This window comes from Ranitomeya variabilis, chromosome 3, assembly GCF_051348905.1.
Source record: "Ranitomeya variabilis isolate aRanVar5 chromosome 3, aRanVar5.hap1, whole genome shotgun sequence".
Lineage (NCBI taxonomy): Eukaryota > Metazoa > Chordata > Amphibia > Anura > Dendrobatidae > Ranitomeya > Ranitomeya variabilis.
This window is the reverse complement of record NC_135234.1, coordinates 727,241,743-727,261,802: the sequence shown is the minus strand read 5'-3', so window position 1 is coordinate 727,261,802 and position 20,060 is coordinate 727,241,743. Positions and strand designations below refer to the sequence as shown.

Sequence of the window (20,060 nt, the reverse complement as noted above, 5' to 3'; positions counted from 1 at the left end):
CAACACTTTTTTCTTCGGATTGTAATTGTTCATTGCCCATTTTCTCATAACGTTTTCTTTTTCGGACACTTTGCATATAGTACTAGTGTTTTGCACACAGCTATGTATTGTATTATATATGTATATGGCAAGCACGGTGGCTCAGTGGTTAGCACTGTTGCTTTGCAAGGGGTTTCTATGTTCTCCCCATGTTTGCGTGGGTTTCCTCCGGGGTCTCCGGTTTCCTTCCACACTCCAAGACATACTGATAGGGAATCTAGATTATGAGCCCCAATGGGGACAGTGATGATAATGCCTCTAAAGCGCTGTGGAATTAATGGTGCTATATAAGTGGATATATATTAATAATAATAATAATTTATATATAATATGTATATATTAATATAGTACTTAGAATAACATAGTATAATGTTACCTATAGTTTTGTCATATATCCAGTTTTTTTATGCAATATATAATATATATTTACATATATATATATATATTTTAGTAAAATAATACATATGTAACATATATAAAATACTATAAATAAGGCCATATAATATAAAACACATGTATATAATGGTGTATAACACACACACATATGTGTAGTATAAATTATAAAGTCTGTATATATTAATAGTGTTTTTCACATATTTATAGCATTTGATGCATGTTCTGTATATATTATTTTGCTATAACGTATATTATTATCATTTTCTTAGGTGAGCAGTTTTGCCTTTATAGTGTTTGCACTCTGCGTTATGTATGCACCATCAGTGTTTTGTACAGTTATATAGCATTTGATATGTAGATATTGGTAAAGCACATAGTTTATGCTGTAGCTTTCCTGTGACTTTTATATCCTTAGTTTCGGTACTATATGGTGTGTATATCTTATTAGTGTTTTGTACATATTTATAGTGATTTATGATATGAATACAGTAGTATAGAGCATGGTAATTACCTATAGTATATATAGTGTATTATTTTTTATATTTACATATAATAGTATTTTTAGATAAGTATATAGTATTATACAACACTGCCATGTTTGCTTCTTTTATATAGTTATTGCTATCAGTCATCATAACTTGTACTTTACTGTATTTACTTTCATTTCTTTCTCTAGCAATGTGCTGATGTGACCGTACAGCTCTCAGCATCAGTAACTTACATAAACTACATTCAACTCCCTGAACTACCAGTGCACTGCCCTGAAAAATGGAGTCACAATATCTGCATTCTCCATCTGAGCATGCTCACTGCCCTTAAACATGGCACCCTTGGCTCACCCAGCCGTGTACTGCGCATGTGCAGTGCCCATCCCACCACCCCCTCAGCCCAGGCACCTCATCTAACGGTAGCAGGGCTGTGCTGTGATGGGTGCTGCCCTGGGAACTCCCATCTGCGCTGCTCAGACATGATCTTCAGTTGTCACAGGAGACAGGAGGGAAATGCAAACTGTGGCTTTAAGGGGGGAAGCATGAAGGGGGAGCCATAGCCTCTGCTGCACTGGACTTGTTTGGATCTGTTCCTGGTGCAGCACAAGCCTTGCAGCACTATGTAGGGAAGCTGCTGACTGTACAGGAGAGGACAGCACAGAGATCCCCCCACAGCACAGAGATCCCCCTACAGCACAGAGTGCACCCAGCCCCCAGATCTGCAGTCTGGAGGGTCTTCTTACCCCTTGGTAGCATGTGAGTATCCTCTCCCTCCTCTGCTCCCTGCTCATTTCCTAGCTGATCACCTTCTGAATCACTGGACAAGCACACTGACTATGTGGCACTGTACCTGTCTGTTGTTTTGATGTTATTTAATGTTTTGATAAATGTTATTTATTGTTTTGTTACATGTTATTTATTGTTTCAATTGTCTTCTTGTTTTCTCTTGGTTGCATTTTTTTTATTGTTTTCCTCTTGTTGTTTGTTGTTTTGCTTCTGTTACATTTTATTTGTTGTTTTTCTCTTGCTGCATGTTATTTCTTGTTTTGATAAATGTTATTTATTGTTTTGCTCTCGTTACTTCGTTGCTTTACTCTGGTTACATTGTATGTGTAGTTGGCTCATCTGCAGAATTTCAGGCATCCTTCACCAGCTTTGCATTTTTCTGTTCCTCTGCTCATTGAATGAATTCTTATCTGGACTTTGCAGTCGCTGCACAATTTATATGGGAAAATGTTATCATTTTATAGAGGTAATATTATAATTGTGTCACAAATCATACATCGGCCAGCTCTACTTCATGTGTATGAGGCCTTACTGTGCACTGCCTGGGCACCTGAGCGCACCCCATGTGTCTGAGGCCTTACTGTGCACTGCCTGGGCACCTGAGCGCACCCCATGTGTCTGAGGCCTTACTGTGCACTGCCTGGGCACCTGAGCGCACCCCATGTGTCTGAGGCCTTACTGTGCACTGGCTGGGCACCTGAGCGCACCCCATGTGTCTGAGGCCTTACTGTGCACTGCCTGGGCACCTGAGCGCACCCCATGTGTCTGAGGCCTTACTGTGCACTGCCTGGGCACCTGAGCGCACCCCATGTGTCTGAGGCCTTACTGTGCACTGCCTGGGCACCTGAGCGCACCCCATGTGTCTGAGGCCTTACTGTGCACTGCCTGGGCACCTGAGCGCACCCCATGTGTCTGAGGCCTTACTGTGCACTGCCTGGGCACCTGAGCGCACCCCATGTGTCTGAGGCCTTACTGTGCACTGCCTGGGCACCTGAGCGCACCCCATGTGTCTGAGGCCTTACTGTGCACTGCCTGGGCACCCGTGTGCACCCCATGTGTGTGAGGCCTTACTGTGCACTGGCTGGGCACCCGCGCACCCCGTGTGAGGCCTTACTGTGCACTGGCTGGGCACCTGAGCGCACCCCATGTGTCTGAGGCCTTACTGTGCACTGCCTGGGCACCTGAGCGCACCCCATGTGTCTGAGGCCTTACTGTGCACTGCCTGGGCACCTGAGCGCACCCCATGTGTCTGAGGCCTTACTGTGCACTGCCTGGGCACCTGAGCGCACCCCATGTGTGTGAGGCCTTACTGTGCACTGCCTGGGCACCCGTGTGCACCCCATGTGTGTGAGGCCTTACTGTGCACTGGCTGGGCACCCGCGCACCCCGTGTGAGGCCTTACTGTGCACTGGCTGGGCACCCGTGTGCACCCCATGTGTGTGAGGCCTTACTGTGCACTGGCTGGGCACCCGTGTGCACCCCATGTGTGTGAGGCCTTACTGTGCACTGGCTGGGCACCCGTGTGCACCCCATGTGTGTGAGGCCTTACTGTGCACTGCCTGGGCACCTGAGCGCACCCCATGTGTGTGAGGCCTTAGACTGTGCACTGCATGGGCACCCGTGTGCACCCCATGTGTGTACCTAAAGTCTGAGTCTGACAAAACTCAGCGGACCGTTGTCAAATTCTTTGTGTGAATTCTGCCATCATCTCATGCTATGCTTAATCTACAAAGACAAACCTCATGGATAATAAAGGGGACCATAGTCCCGAATAATTATATACAGGGAACTCCAAATGATGCATAGATTCTCCGATATTACAGAGTGGATAATCCCAAGTAAAGCAAATATATGTGTAGAGAATAGGTATATAACATTTATATTTCATATTACACAAAAATATAAAATCAATCACACAAATGAAAACGAACAGGAAGCGCAATGGGACAAAGATGAAAATTTATATAGGGGTAGCCAAAAAGTAGAGAAATGCTGAAATCAATAATAAAGTATATGCTCAAGGTTGTGAAAAATAAGTTCAGAAATGTGGCAGAAATATGCCATAGCTCATACAGAATAATACAGAACCTAAGAGCAGCAGGAATAGGTAGGAAGCCAGCAATATCACTCAGGTTACAAATGTTCACCCATGTAGCAGTGTGTTCCCCCAGCGCCGACGCGCGTTTCGCATTTGCTTTCACATCTCATGATAGTCTGTACAGTCCCACCAGTATACAAACTATGGCCTAGTGAGCCAGAAAACTGCACTTATATCTATATATTATCCCTTTACTACTGTTATTAAAATCTATACTGGACCAATACAGGTCTAAGATACAGAATGTACAGTCAATATTGGCCCTATAGAGTATGCTGGAGTAGGATATAAAAAGTGTGCTCTGTTTTATTCCAGTAGCACATGGACTAGAATAGAGGACTTGATGTCCATATCACTCCCAGCAGAGCAGAAAGGTGGACCAGGATCCAGGATGTTTAGCCCATACTGACCCAACCAAGCATTGTAAACCAGGATCCTGAGCACACAGCCTGTATTGTCCCTGCAGGACAAGGTTGACAAAGAGCTGGGGCTTACACCCTGTATTGTCCCACTAGAACAAGGCATGCCCTATCTGCAGTTTAACCTGAGCCAACTCTTCATAATGAAGCAAAATAAAGAACTTTCTAAAATGTCCCAACAGAGCGAATGGACCAGGATCGAAAACTCAGGCTATTGTCCCAACTGGACCTGATGGCCCAAGATTCATAGCTTGCAGTCTTATATTACCTGAAAAGTCAATTATGTACCAAGATCGAGAACTTGCAATCAGATTTCCAGTGACAGATGCAGCACTTTGAGTTTGTATAATGGACACAGAGCTGAATGAAGAAGGATCCAGTCTGTCCCCAACAACCAGAGCATAATACTACAGGATCTAGGGTGTGCATTCTATATTGTCTCGTGATAACTTGCTCTGCCACCGTCCTAGCAGAGCTAATTGGACCACAATGTCTATACTTTCTCAATAGAAAAAAATCCAGAATATATTTCTCGAAAGAGATGGATGTATATGGATGAAAGGCTTCCATTCTGTACTGCATTATATAGAGTTAAAAGGAACTTATTTTGGGGTTTATTGTCCTGGTCAAGCTTGATGGATCATATGTTCCCTTTTATGGGTCGTGATCCAGTGCTTGCAGTCAGGTTGGACTGGCACACCGGCGAAAAGGAGAATCCTCCGGTGGGCCACCACCCTCTTATATGAGCAGTACCTGTCACAATGTACTTGAATCACTGTGTCCAGACAAAGGCGGCATCTCGTGCATTGTTATATAAATTTGTGATTGAGGATATTGTCACATTTGCATGTTGTTGAAAAGTGGAGCCCTGTGGTTGGTTACTGGTGGACCTCTGGTACCCCAGTCCGACACGGCTTGCGGCCCATACTATCCTGAGAGCATGATGGACTTAGAGCCTATACAAACCTGACAAATTGCAGTGCAGAGCTGCAGTCCATCCCTGCCTCGTAGCCTTGCATCATTTCCCAATGCGGCAGCACACTATAACTTTTGTTTTTCTGCTCTTTATCATGATGAGTAACTGGTTAGTCAGATCAATCGAAGCTCAGACGCGGGTAAAGACGATAACGCAGCTTATCCATCCAGATCCTTTCTATCCTAATCGCTGTGGTTGCGCAGTTTGTTATATTCTTGTAGATACTACAGTCCATGTATTCTAGTGGGACAGGACAGCGCTGGGATATTAATATGGACGGCTCCGTCACTTCTGGCTCGGGGGGGATGTAAATTCTTGTGATGCCATTGTTCACAGCAGTGAGTGATGTCTAATATTAGCATGACTTGTGGGGGTCGTCTAAGTGTTTTTTATTCCCAAGTGATTATCCCTGGTTAATGTGGACATATGTTTCATTGTCTCACACATTCTATGACAGCTTGCTGCGGCGACAATGGAAGTGGATGCTTGTCAGGGACTGGAGAGGCTATAACCTTTTGGCTTCAGAGGAACACATTAATTCTTAGCAGTGGTTCTTAAATGGAATCTGTCACCTGATTTCACAATAGAAGCTGCACATATTATAGAAATCGATCAGATAAGGCGGGTGTACTTACTTTGAAAATCAATGTAAAAATTTATATTTACATTGATATTAAATTTATATATATCTGCTATATATATATTGGGTATTAGGATCTTGTGCAGGACTCCCCTGCCCAGGGGAAGATGGGGATTATACTGTAAAAGGATATGCAGGGGAAGCAAATGTAAAGGGATTGTCCACTACTTGGACAACCCCTTCTCAATCTGAATGTTTGGCCCCATACCTTCTCAATCTGAATGTTTGGCCCCATTAAAATAAAAACGCCTATACTCACCTCCCTTGCCGGTGCCGTTCTACTAGTGTCGGCACTCGCTCTCTCAGGGCTCACGTGAGGCTGTTTTGTCACCAAGCCCATTGTCTCTATCCCAACCTTCGGACATATAAGTATGCAAGAGGAGGTGAGCGGCCAACGAAGAGATGCAGAAATGGTGCCGAAATTTCTGTCCAAATACTTAACGTGTGCACATAGCCTTAGGTGGCAAAACTCAGCCCCAGAAAGTTCTTTCTTTTCCTTTCCTACCGTAAAATGTAAGTGAGGGGGCTTTGTGATTTCTATAAAGCCCCCGCTTGTCTATGTGCCTTACAAGTGGAGTCATGACATGACATGAGAAGATAGGTGTGACCTTGGAGCAGCCTAGAGGTACCTTCACACGAAACGACATTATAACGATATCGCTAGTAATCCGTGACGTTGCAGCGTCCTCGCTAGCGATATCGTTTCGTTTGACACGCAGCAGCGATCAGGATCCTGCTGTGATGTCGCTGGTCGCTGAATAAAGTCCAGAACTTTATTTGGTCGTCCGATCGCTGTGTATCGTTGTGTTTGAAAGCAAAAGCAACGATACCAGCGATATTTTACACTGGTAACCAGGGTAAACATCGGGTTACTAAGCGCAGGGCCGCGCTTAGTTACCCGATGTTTACCCTGGTTACTAGCGTAAAATGTAAAAAAAACAAACAGCACATACTCACATTGCGTCCCCTGCAGTCTGCTTCCTCCTCTGACTCAGCGCCGCAAAGTGAAAGTGAAAGCAGCACAGCGGTGACGTCACCGCTCTGCTCTCACTGTACGGCGCTCAGTCAGTCAGGAAGTGGACGCAGGGGGACGTGAATGTAAGTATGTGCTGTTTGTTTTTTTTAGATTTTACGCTGGTAACCAGGGTAAACATCGGGTTACTAAGCGCGGCCCTGCGCTTAGTTACCCGATGTTTACCCTGGTTACCAGGGGACCTCGGCATAGTTGATCGCTGGAGAGCGGTCTGTGTGACAGCTCTCCAGCGACCAAACAGCGACGCTGCAGCGATCGACATCGTTGTCGCTATCGCTGCAGCGTCGCTTCGTGTGAAGGTACCTTAAGGTTATCCAGCAGAAAGATGAGCTGATGGTGTCTGCACCGTGCCTCGTTCTGTCCATCTTCAGTAGGGAAATTCTATAGAACGAGGGTTCAGCTATTTACTTCTGCTCCAAATATTGGATATCGGTCACCAGTGTACGCTCTACGCTGACATTCTTACCTATTACTACAGGACTTCTGCATCATCCCCATTCCAGAAGAACATGAGAAATAAAGCAAATTGTCACATTTTTATAACAATAGAAGAAATCTAGTTCCAAAGTTAGCAGCTACATATTTATAGAATTTAGGGCTGGTAACATTACTTTGAAGGTATATGGACAATTTTTTTCTACATTATTATTATTATTATAGCGCCATTTATTCCATGGCGCTTTACATGTGAGGAGGGGTATACATAATAAAAACAAGTACAATAATCTTACACAATAAAAGTTATGACTGGTACAGGAGGAGAGAGGACCCAGCCCATGAGGGCTCACCATCAAAATTGTTAGCTTTGCACTAGAATTCCAGGTGAGCTTGAAGAGGTTGTCAACCACTCACTTAGGATAGGTCATCAATGTCTGATCGGCGGGGGTTCGACACCTGGCACCCCCAACGATCAGCTGTTCTTGATGTTGGTCGTCGCCACTATTTTGTCAACGGAGCTCTGCTGTGCCTCTTCGTAACTGGGCAGTTCCGGCCTTCGCCAACACCAGGAACAGCTGATTGACGGGGAAGCCGGGTGTCCTAAGGATTGTCCAATAGCTGTTAATGACCTATATATGTTTCGGCTGACAGCTATCTACCCCAACTCCCCATACCCAAAGACCACGAAGGTCAACCGAACGCTCCTTTGTTCTCTACTAGACAGCTACTGCCAGACTCCTGAAGAACACAAGAATAGACAGTACAAAACTGGACGTCCCGGATCCCTCTGATGTCAGGGGAGAGTTGAGAGACCCCATACACATTAAACCTTTGGCTGATATTGCCGATATCTGTGGGTTCGGGATACTTTAGTCTGATGTCTATGGAAGGCACTACAGCCATGGCTGAAGTTGCTGTTCATGTGCCAGAAAGATAATATAATGTAAACCCTATCCATAGGCAGGGACTACTGCTCGTATCCTACTTTTTGAGGACAATGTAACATTATTTCACATATAACATTATTTTCTTTTAATTCTTAGGTATGATGTATATGTTCAATAAATGCTGTACTCGATCTGTGGCGACAGATGTCATAGTATGGCACCCATCACCGGCATCCATCACCTCTAGGCCATTATGTGATCCATTTAGCAGATGTGTTTCTTCAAGATCCTTTCTATACATTAGCATCGTCTACTATAACATTGCTGTATACAGACACAGAATGACAAGACGTGATCCCCAAATGGCACCTTTTTTTCCCTCCATTGTGATAATGTACCCCCCCAGGGAAATATTTAGTAACATGAGCTTTCCTGCATGTTAAACTTATTGCAGCTGCAGCTCATCTCCCATTGATTTCAGTAGGAGCTGAGATTTAGTCTTTATCAGCGACCACTGCACAGGGAATGGAGCTGTGCTGTTTGGTTCTGTTCACTGAGCAGTTCCGGCCACCGTCACCGGAAATAGCTGATGAGCAGGGAGGCCGGGTGTTTGCACCCCCACTGATCAGACATCGATGACTGATCCCAGACAACCCTAAAGCAAGTGTTATATTCACACACGTTTTGGTTGAGATATTCTTATTTGAAATTTTTATGCAGGTTACTAAAAGTCATAAAATCTTGAATTAAATGCTAGAGTCCCAATAGCACAGAGCTACATTCACAATTTAGCAGGCTTTAAAACTTAAATCTCTCAACATTTTTCACTTTTCTTGAATGATTTTATATATAACGTAAACCAGTGCAATGTTGTCAAAACACACCCTGCCTTCCTGGCCTAACAGGAAAACAAAAACAACATATGGCGCAATCCTTGTTGCTACAGGAATTCGCCCACTTCAGGAACATCTGATCAATCAAATTCAGCTGTGCAATCAACCTAGCACTAAACATGGCTGATTAACTCATTTCAGCTCTTGCTAGGTTGCTATCACTGAAGCTTACACCCTTAGTCAAATATACCTCCCCTCCAGTACTTTTCAAGTGACTTTGTCACATATCCCCCCCCTCTGCCCAAAACAACATCAGTCACCAAACAGGAAAGTCTAGATGGCATCTGCGTTACCATGCAGCTTTACATGCCTGTGTTCCACATAAAAGTTCCAACTCTTGGAATGCTATCTCTGCTGCAAGAGAGGATATCTATCTATCTATAGTATATACTGGTATATATTATAGATAATATACGGTATATAGAATATATAATATATCTGTGTATATATATATTCTCATACAGGATTGTGCATATAATCAGGACTAAAAATCTGTCTTGCAATTGGGTTTAATTAAAAAAAAATGTTGCACCACTTTCCTTCTACAGCCTTGGTGCTGCACTGTCTACTGTGGCTGCAGAATGAGTTAACTGAGAATCCCTCAATCAGTTGGTTTGTAACTCTTTCTGCCTTTTTATAAACTCCTCTCTGCTGATTTATGATCACAGAATAAGTTAAAGTTGAATGTGCAGGAAAACAAAGAACCTAAAAAATAACAAATTGTGCGAATTGTTTAATGAGACCCATTTGAAAAAAATTATTTCTAGCCCCTAATACATGAATACATGCATTTAGGTAAAAAATAAATGGTTCCCACAGATGGACAAAACCTTTTATGACTACAGACCACATCAAAGTTTAATATGCAGGAAAACAAAGAACCTGAAAAAAGCAAGCTGTTAAATTTTTAATGAAACCTAATAGCAAAAATGCTTTCTAGCCCCAAATACATGCATTTAAGTTGAAAAAAATAAAGTTCCCCGAAGGTGGACAAAACCTTTTATGGCCAAAGACCACATCAAAGTCCAATATACACGAAAACAAAGAGTCTGGAAAAACAAAACAAAATTGTGCAGAACTTTTAATGAAATTCAATTCCGAAAATTGTTTCTGGCCCCTAATACATGCATTTCAGTAAAAAAAAAAGTTCCCCAAATGACAAAACCTTTTATGGCCAAAGACCACATCAAAGTTCAATATACACGAAAACAAAAAGCCTGAAAACAAAACAAAACTGTGCAGAACGTTTAATGAAATTCAATTCCAAAAATTGTATCTGGCCCCTAATGCATGCATTTCAGTAAAAAAAAAGTCCTCAAAGGTGGACAACCAATTTAACTAGCCTACCCCTTTTCTTTACTTGTCACAGATACGGTGCCGCATTCCTGATCTAGGCTGCTAATGAAAGTCGAGGAGAGGAAATCCCCTGTGTGAATTGGCTTAATGTCCCCATCCAGAAGAGAGTCCCTGTCGTGAGCGAAGGAAAGTGTCTATGTTGGGAACAAGGACACAAGTCTCCGATGAGCTGATTGATTGCTAATGGTCTGAAGTTGGTGAATTTTTTGAAGGTCCTGTTTGGGAAGATAGACAAGTCCGTTGAGACGTCAGGTGGAATCAGAGGAGTAATAGAGCGACTCAAGGCAAAATGTCGGCTGTGAGGTAGCGAACGGACTCGGTCAAGTCGCGAAAATCACAAAGCGCAGAGATATTGCAGACAAGTTGATGCTTTCTACGTCTGTTTTACGAGAGAGAAATATGAAAGAAGCCATGGACATAAAGTAAGTCGTGTTTTATCTTTTATGTAAATTACTGTCTGCCTGGAAATTATTGTGCAGATCAGAAGAATCATACAAAACTTTCATATAGTCAATGTGGGTGGACTTATGTATTGATGAGCAATTTGTAGGATAGGTCATGGAGATTAGATCGGTGGGGGATCATTATCTGCTACCCCCACACATCAGCTGTGTTCTGCTCCTGTGGTAGCTTGATATACATTTATTCCAATGGAGACCCAGCTGCAGTACCCTAGAAAGACCACTACATGGGGTAAGGAGCCAGCCATTGCGGTACATCCGGCCATAGCAGGAGGTGCAAATAGCTGATCAGTATGGCTGCTCGGTGTTCATCCACCACCAATCTTCTATTGATAATGATGTCAGTGCAGGACTGGCTTGCCAAATGCTTGCCAGTAACATTGACTGTTTGGTCCCTCTGGTCAACTACATGCAAATATTATTATATTCCCCTCATTCACAAATTTATATAAGCTTCTATATAATAATAATAAACTGGGTAGTTTGTTACATGAGTGATGAGATGTTGGTTTTGTCTGTACTTTGAGGATCACATGTATTGTTCAAAAGCACTGCTCATGTACAGAGTTGGGGGCCAATTCTGCATCGGGGCCCACCTGAAATCACATGTCCCTCCGCAGGCCAATCCGAGTCTATTAATATGAAAGTCCTAAATAGTCCCTTTAAAGGGGTTGTCCACTACTAGGACAACCCCGTTCTTAAAGTAAATAAAATTAATAAAGCCTATACTCACCTCCCGTAAGGGCTCCTTTCCCGTGGTGTCGGCACTCACTCTCTGTAGGGCTGTGGCATGGTGTTGTGACACGTGACGCCGGTGCCCAATCAGCGCTGTCGTGACTGTTCCCGTCTTCATATGAATTGAACTTGAAGAGGAAGCCAGGAACCCGTTGCTCCCGGACTTCCTCTTCATGTTCACTTTGTCCAAAGGCGGAGTCAGTGACGCCAGTGCTGATTGGGCGTCGGTGTCACATGTCACAACACCGCACAACAGCGAGTGCCGACACCGTGGGAATGGGAGGGGAGTATAGGCTTTTTTATTTTATCGGTGCCGAATATTTAGTTTAAAAAACGGTTGTCCTAGTAGTAGATAACACCTTTAATAAGCTTTTGGGGTGGACAAACCTATATTGTAATGATCATGGGAAATTTTTGCACTTATAGAGCAAAGAACCCTATGTTTCAACTAATCTTATTCAGGATGCTCATGATGGTTACTCCCTTAATTTAGGTGATTGGCCCAGTAATAGACAGATGTGGCTTTCCTTACTTTGTTTGTTCAAGATATCCCGAGATGATTGGCGTGAAATGTCAGCTTTAAAATAATCCAAATAAAAAATATTGTTTTACTCTGGTGGGCATTGTTTATGCTAAATGTGTCTGCAAGTGTATTCAATTTGTATTCTGTACAATTGGGGTCCCTAATACATACCTCCCAACTTTTGAAGATGGGAAAGAGGGACAAAGTTTAGGCCAAATTTTAGGCCACGCCTCTGACCACACCCATTCATAACTAGTCACACCCATATCCACGTCCCAAGCACACCCATTTAGCACTGCTGATCACACTGTTTCATATACAATAGTTATAAACAAAAAAATATGGCCACACAGTGCTCCATACTGTATAATGACCACACATGATGCCCCATACTGTATAATGGCCACACATGAGGCTCCATACTGTATAATGAACACACATGACGCTCCATACTGTATAATGACCGCATGCATACTGTATAATGGCCGCACATGATGCTCCATACTGTATAATGACCGCACATGATGCTCCATACTGTATAATGACCGCACATGATGCTCCATACTGTATAATGACCGCACATGATGCTCCATACTGTATAATGACCGCACATGATGCTCCATACTGTATAATGACTGCACATGATGCTCCATATTGTATAATGACCGCACATGATGCTCCATACTGTATAATGACTGCACATGATGCTCCATACTGTATAATGACTGCACATGATGCTCCATATTGCATAATGACCACACATGATGCTCCATACTGTATACTGGCTGCACATGATGCTCCATATTGTATAATGACCGCACATGATGCTCCATACTGTATAATGACTGCACATGATGCTCCATACTGTATAATGACCCCACATGATGCTCCATACTGTATTATGGCCACAGTTCTCCATACTGTATAATGACATACAGGCACGCAGCTCACACACATGCAGCATCACACACACAGTATCACACATACACACGCAGCATCACAAACGCAGCTCACAAACACATGCAGCTTTGACACAAATGCATCACACATGCAGCCATCACACACACACACAGCCATCACACACACACGCAGTCATCACACACACACACGCAGCCATCACACACACACACAGCCATCACACACACACGCAGTCATCACACACACACGCAGTCATCACACACACACGCAGTCATCACACACACGCAGCCATCACACACACACACGCAGCCATCACACACACACACACAGCCATCACACACACATGCAGCCATCACACACACACACACACGCAGCCATCACACACACACACACACGCAGCCATCACACACACACACACGCAGCCATCACACACACACACACACGCAGCCATCACACACACACACACGCAGCCATCACACACATGCAGCCATCACACACACACGCAGCCATCACACACACACACACGCAGCCATCACACACACACACACACGCAGCCATCACACACATGCAGCCATCACACACACACACACGCAGCCATCACACACACCCAGCCATCACACACACCCAGCCATCACACACACCCAGCCATCACACACACACACACACCCAGCCATCACACACACACACTCAGCCATCACACACACACACCCAGCCATCACACACACACACCCAGCCATCACACACACACACCCAGCCATCACACACACACACCCAGCCATCACACACACACACCCAGCCATCACACACACACACCCATCACACACACACACCCATCACACACACACACCCATCACACACACCCAGCCATCACACACACCCAGCCATCACACACACCAGATACCTCATACACACATGACACACACACAAATGCAGCATCACACATCTCACACACACACACACATCACACACACACAATCTCCTCTGTGGTGCAGGGGCGGCTGATCTGTCCATGTGCAGCTCTTCAGTTTCTCCGGCTGCTCACAGCTCTGCACTGTCCCGGCACCTCCCCCGTCTCTCCTTCTCTGCCGGGATAGCAGCTAAGAGCAGGAGACGCCGGAGCTCCGTGCACACACAGGAGGAAGTGAGTCGCTGACCTCTCATCTTGATCGCTGCTGGCTCTCTTCCTCAGCGTGGCAGCGCCGCACACACAGGGGGCGGGGGCGGGGGGTGGGGTGGGGGAGGGATCGGTCGGGAGGAGACCCAGCATGTATAAGAAAAAAAAAACAGCCACAAACCTAAGCTACTCAGGTGCCGCCCCCTGCATTGTCCCTGCCCTAGGCACGGGACATTAGTGTCCCGCCCGGGATCCCGGGGCTGGCTGTCAAAATCAGGACAGTCCCGCGGGATCCGGGACGGTTGGGAGGTATGCTAATATAATTAGATGGTCTGTGATGGTCACAAGTCTTGACAGAGCATATGGGCAGAGGTTGTATGGATTGGGCCACCCCATAAAGTGTCTATAGAGACCTTTCCATGCTGGACGGCCGCTGTAGTTTGTCTATAACTCTACGAAAACTTCATGCAGCCCAAGTCTGAACTGCAGCATCAGCAAAAACTTACAAAAGTGCGCGGCGTACCTGATTGATGAATGTTACACCTTCATATTTCCCTGTGCAGAAACAACACACGCGGTAGACAAACATTTTCTGTCTAAATATTACATTTTTATATAAAAAAACATCTTCCATCAGATACAGCAATCGATTCTTGTTCTGCAGTTACATTGTTGGAGTGGTTGGAAAAATACATACAGTGCCTACAAGTAGTATTCAACCCCCTGCAGATTTAGCAGGTTTAATAAGATGCAAATAAGTTAGAGCCTTCAAACTTCAAACAAGAGCAGGATTTATTAACAGATACATAAATCTTACAAACCAAAAAGTTTTGTTGCTCAGTTAAATTTTTATAAATTTTAAACATAAAAGTGTGGGTCAATTATTATTCAACCCCTAGGTTTAATATTTTGTGGAATAACCTTTGTTTGCAATTACAGCTAATAATCGTATTTTATAAGACCTGATCAGGCCGGCACAGGTCTCTGGAGTTATCTTGGCCCACTCCTCCATGCAGATCTTCTCCAAGTTATCTAGGTTCTTTGGGTGTCTCATGTGGACTTTAATCTTGAGCTCCTTCCACAAGTTTTCAATTGGGTTAAGGTCAGGAGACTGACTAGGCCACTGCAACACCTTGATTTTTTGCCTCTTGAACCAGACCTTGGTTTTCTTGGCTGTGTGCTTTGGGTCGTTGTCTTGTTGGAAGATGAAATGACGACCCATCTTAAGATCCTTGATGGAGGAGCGGAGGTTCTTGGCCAAAATCTCCAGGTAGGCCGTGCTATCCATCTTCCCATGGATGCGGACCAGATGGCCAGGCCCCTTGGCTGAGAAACAGCCCCACAGCATGATGCTGCTACCACCATGCTTGACTGTAGTGATGGTATTCTTGGGGTCGTATGCAGTTCCATCCAGTCTCCAAACGTCACGTGTGTGGTTGGCACCAAAGATCTCGATCTTGGTCTCATCAGACCAGAGAACCTTGAACCAGTCAGTCTCAGAGTCCTCCAAGTGATCATGAGCAAACTGTAGACGAGCCTTGACATGACGATTTGAAAGTAAAGCTACCTTACGGGCTCGTCTGGAACGGAGACCATTGCGGTGGAGTACGTTACTTATGGTATTGACTGAAACCAGAATTCTGGTGGGTTGAGGGGTTGAATAATAAATGACCCTCTGAAAAAACTTTTCACAATTTAAAAAAAAAAACATTCTTTTTTGCTGCAGTGCATTTCACACTTCCAGGCTGATCTACAGTCCAAATGTCACAATGCCAAGTTAATTCCAAATGTGTAAACCTGCTAAATCTGCAGGGGGTTGAATACTACTTGTAGGCACTGTAGATCCGTCATGTTCATCCAGGGAAAGTCAAGTGCATTTGGAAGAAAAGCTCCTATTCATCGTTCTTCTTGCTTCTTTTTTGAGTAAAAGTTTGGATTTTAGCCATTGTTATTTTTGCACAACTTCATTATGGCTTTTGCACCATTATACACTAGTTTTTTCAGTCCTCATCAGTTTTTGGTTTGCTCGACAGTGAATGCAAACACAATTTTATAATTCTCCTTGAAAAAAATCAAGATTTTACTTCCTTTGAGCCAGATTTATCCTACCTGCTTCTCGTAGGTTGGTTTCCTTGTCCAATTTTTTTTACAGCTAATTCATAAATATACAAATTTTCAAAATGTTGCTAAATTTTTGAGCACTGGTACTCCGGCTTCCTATTAGAATACTCATTTTTCTTTCTTTTTTGAATTGAAGACTAATGTGCGATAATTCAAGACTAATTGAAGGGATCATGTGTCATTTTTTTTTAAAAAGGCACAAAAGAAGCAAAAACAGACTAGACAGAAAAGTGCTTTAAAGGGTTTATCCAGGACTTTTATTATTTTTGCAAATGGGGCAAAACTACCTGCCTATTCTGCACGGAGGGCGGTCTCTGACAACACAATCCACGATTCTCCTGCTTCATTTTTCATTTCTCCTCAACAGAGCAGCACCTTCTCTTCCAGGCTGTTCTGTTGACATGGCATCACTGTTGATGTCATGCTGATTGACAGTTGGCTCCACATAGTTAGGCAGTGGGGAACCGGCTGTCAATCAGCATGACATCATCAGTGACATTCTGTTGAAAGTGCAGAGTGGAAAAGAAGTTTATGCTGTTGACATGATATCATCGGAAGATTTGACAGAAAAATAAAAAAAAGTTATAGTTCTTGGAAACAAAGTAAGAAGTAAAAAATAAAAGTACAAACGAAATAATCACCCGGCCGTGAAGGTTTTATGTAATAAGCGGTAATGCTCTTTAGAATTCAGCATTTCAAAAGGTAAAAATTTGCTCGGAGTAAATGAGAAAGGTCTCTGCATCCCCCAAAGTCATAAAGGGGTTAAAATGGCTGTTGATCGAAACAGCACTTAATTACAAAAAAAAATCCTTCCCCCCAAATATCGGCCATCGGCTGCACTGTGTTGTGTTACAGCGGCACGTTGTCTGTTTCCCCATTCTGTACAGTCTACATGACCTGAATCTAAATGGAGGTGCTGACTCATGACTTCTCGTCTGCAGTCCTGCACAGCGTGGTTGGTGCCGCTTAGATCTTTCATGCAGTATTTTGCCATCTGCAGAGGAAGACTCGCCCTGCGGAGCTCAGCCCTATATGCAGTATATTACTCCAGAAATAAAAGTGGTGCTATGGTAATGGGAATATGGTTTAATATGTATTGTTATCAAGTTTACATTGCCAATAATGAGCAAAATGGAAAGACGGCATTACAGAAAATGTATGTGCTAAAGGCATATGAATTACGGAATTTGGCCGTGCCATCTTATGTGTATGAGGACCTACCGATATTCTGGGTTATTCCAACCATTAAAAGTTATCACCTATTCCGCTCCGATAGAGCCTGATCTCGAGAACTTGGCTTGGAAAAAGCAAATCCGAATGCAGAGGTGGCCATGCATGCGCGCCACCGCTCCCTTCATGTGGGACTGTCGGAGTTAGCTGAGTACAGCACGAGGCATTTTCACACTTTGCAGACGCCTTCTTAATTCTTCTGACTCTTGGACCCAGTGACATCCTCCATCCAGCTCTAATTGACACACACGGACCTGGGTGTTTATAGACTCCCTGTCTGCTTCTGGGAATCGCAGGTGATTATTATTATTATTATTATTATTATTATTTTTTATTTATATAGCACCATTAATTCCATGGTGCTGTACATGAGAAAGGGGTTACATACAGGGTTATAAATATCATTTACAGTAAACAAGTTTACAGTGACAGACTGGTACAGAGGGGAGAGGAGAGGGAGAGGTGATATTCACATTTCTCCTTTGTGAAGGCTTGGAGTGATAGCAGTCCGCTAACTTCCTCTCTGGTGCTGTTGGAGGACATCTGGTGTTATCTCTCTGAGTCTGCTTAAGATAAGTGTCCCCCTTGTTCGTCTACCCTCTCTGTCTTTATTTGTAGTTTTGACTGACAAGTGCTCACCCCGTCCTTTTCCTAACCAGGGCCTATCGCTAGGGTTAGGCAGGGATTAGGTGCAGAACCTATATAGGGACGTTTAGGGCAGATAGGGTGATTTTAGATCTGCCTAGGGGTCTCCACTTTCCTAGTGTTTGGGCTCCCCCTTTCCTCTTCCCTTCGTGTTGCATTTAGTCTTCCCACACTGTGCATTACAATAGATCCATAAACAATGAATGGAGCACTGGCATCACATGCTCTCTACCGCTCTATTCATTCTCTCCTGAAGATAGCCTGGTACAGCACTTGGCCTTTTCAGCGGAGCCATAGGCATTGAATAGAGCGTTGGAAAAGCTTGTGCATTACCGATCCATTCATGCTTCCCTCAAAATAGCTGAGTACAGCACTTGGCCTTTTACGGCAAGTGTGTAGACAATGAGTGGAGCGTTGGTGACACATGCACGCTACCAATCCATTCATTTTTCCCTTGAAAATTGATAAGTACAGCACTTGGCCTTTTCTGGGAAACCCATAGACAATGAATCGAACATTGGCATCGCATGCACACTACCATTGTCCCCTAAAGATAGCTGATTACAGCACGTGGCCTTTCCAGCAGTCCCATAGGCAATGAATGGAGTCATGTGAGCTACTGATCCATTCAATCACCCAGAAGACTTAAGAACTTTGAAGAAGATGCTCAGGATCATGAGGCGGTAGGACAGGTACATGATGTACATAGGATGAACACAGTCTGTCACACAAAGCACACTAATACTGGAGGAAAACCAGCTTTGTGCATCCAAACACATTTAGGGCCCCTTTCATCATTTTTTTTTTCAAAGCCACTTATCTTTTTTTCACCTTGCGCTATTTTTGTGCCAAATTCTTCAAAATGGTGCACATATTTTTTTATCAATTTTAAAACTTTTTAGCTCAAAAAGTTACAGGTTCTGCTAAAATATAACAAAATATGTGCAAGAATTTCAGGTGCAAATCATAAAATCAGTGTAGGGTGTACATTGGCGTAATATATATATATATGTCATAGTTGATGAATAAGCCAAAAGCCCCACACCCTTCCCACAATGGCAAAAAAACCCACACATGACGCATATAATACACTTTAAAGGGAATCTCATCAGGTTTTTGCTATTTATTCTGAGAGTAGCATAATATGGGGGCAGAGACACTGATTGCAGGGATGTGTCACTTGCTCAGCAGCTTGCTGTAGTTTCAATACAATCAGTGTTTTATCAGCAGGAGATTATCACTGCAGGACTAGGTGTGGCATGCAAGACAGTCCAACTAACCTGTGTGGCCCCGCCCCTCACATCTAATTGCTTGCTTACAATCAGGTGTGTGGGCGGGGTTATAGAGAGCTCAGCATTGGCGCTCTGCTAGATCTGCAGGAGAGAAAACAGGGATTATTAACAACTCCATGCATTCACATCAGATTCCCTTTAAAAAGGCATAAATTAAAAGAAGATTAAGGTGCAAATCAAAAACAAGTGGAAAATTACAATTTGACATCCCCCATGACCAGTTCATCTATGCACTAAAATTTTTATCTGAGCGCTTTCCCTCTGATCTCCGTCTTTCTTAGCAGTATATTTCACTGAAGCCGTCTATCTTTCGTGACTCACAGCAGAAGAAGCCTTTTTATTGGTTTAGATAGGAATCCCGCTGCCTCCTTTATGTCGCTGCCAAATTAGTTTTGCAAAGTCAAGGCCAACTGCTCACGTTTATTATATGGTATTCCTGTGCCTAATCTTTTCTGAGTGAATGTGATATTCTTTAAACTGTTTTCAAATGCAGGTTGCCCATTTCCATTATTTGTAGGCTCGTTCTTTCTGACTATATTAAAGAATAAAAGGAATGTATCGCCTACAATTTT

At 43.6% G+C, this 20,060-nt stretch overlaps 1 protein-coding gene across 1 annotated transcript in view; it reads left to right on the top strand.

Moving 5' to 3' along the window:
- Positions 1 to 1,280: 1,280 nt before the first annotated feature.
- The window catches only part of SACS (sacsin molecular chaperone), a 102,899-nt gene continuing 84,119 nt past the window's right edge, over positions 1,281 to 20,060 (top strand). Inside the window, exons 1-2 of the mRNA XM_077298390.1 lie at positions 1,281 to 1,679; positions 10,463 to 10,871. Of these exons, the coding sequence (XP_077154505.1) occupies positions 10,816 to 10,871 (56 nt within the window). The 5' untranslated portion in view covers positions 1,281 to 1,679; positions 10,463 to 10,815. The remainder of the gene's footprint in view (positions 1,680 to 10,462; positions 10,872 to 20,060) is intronic.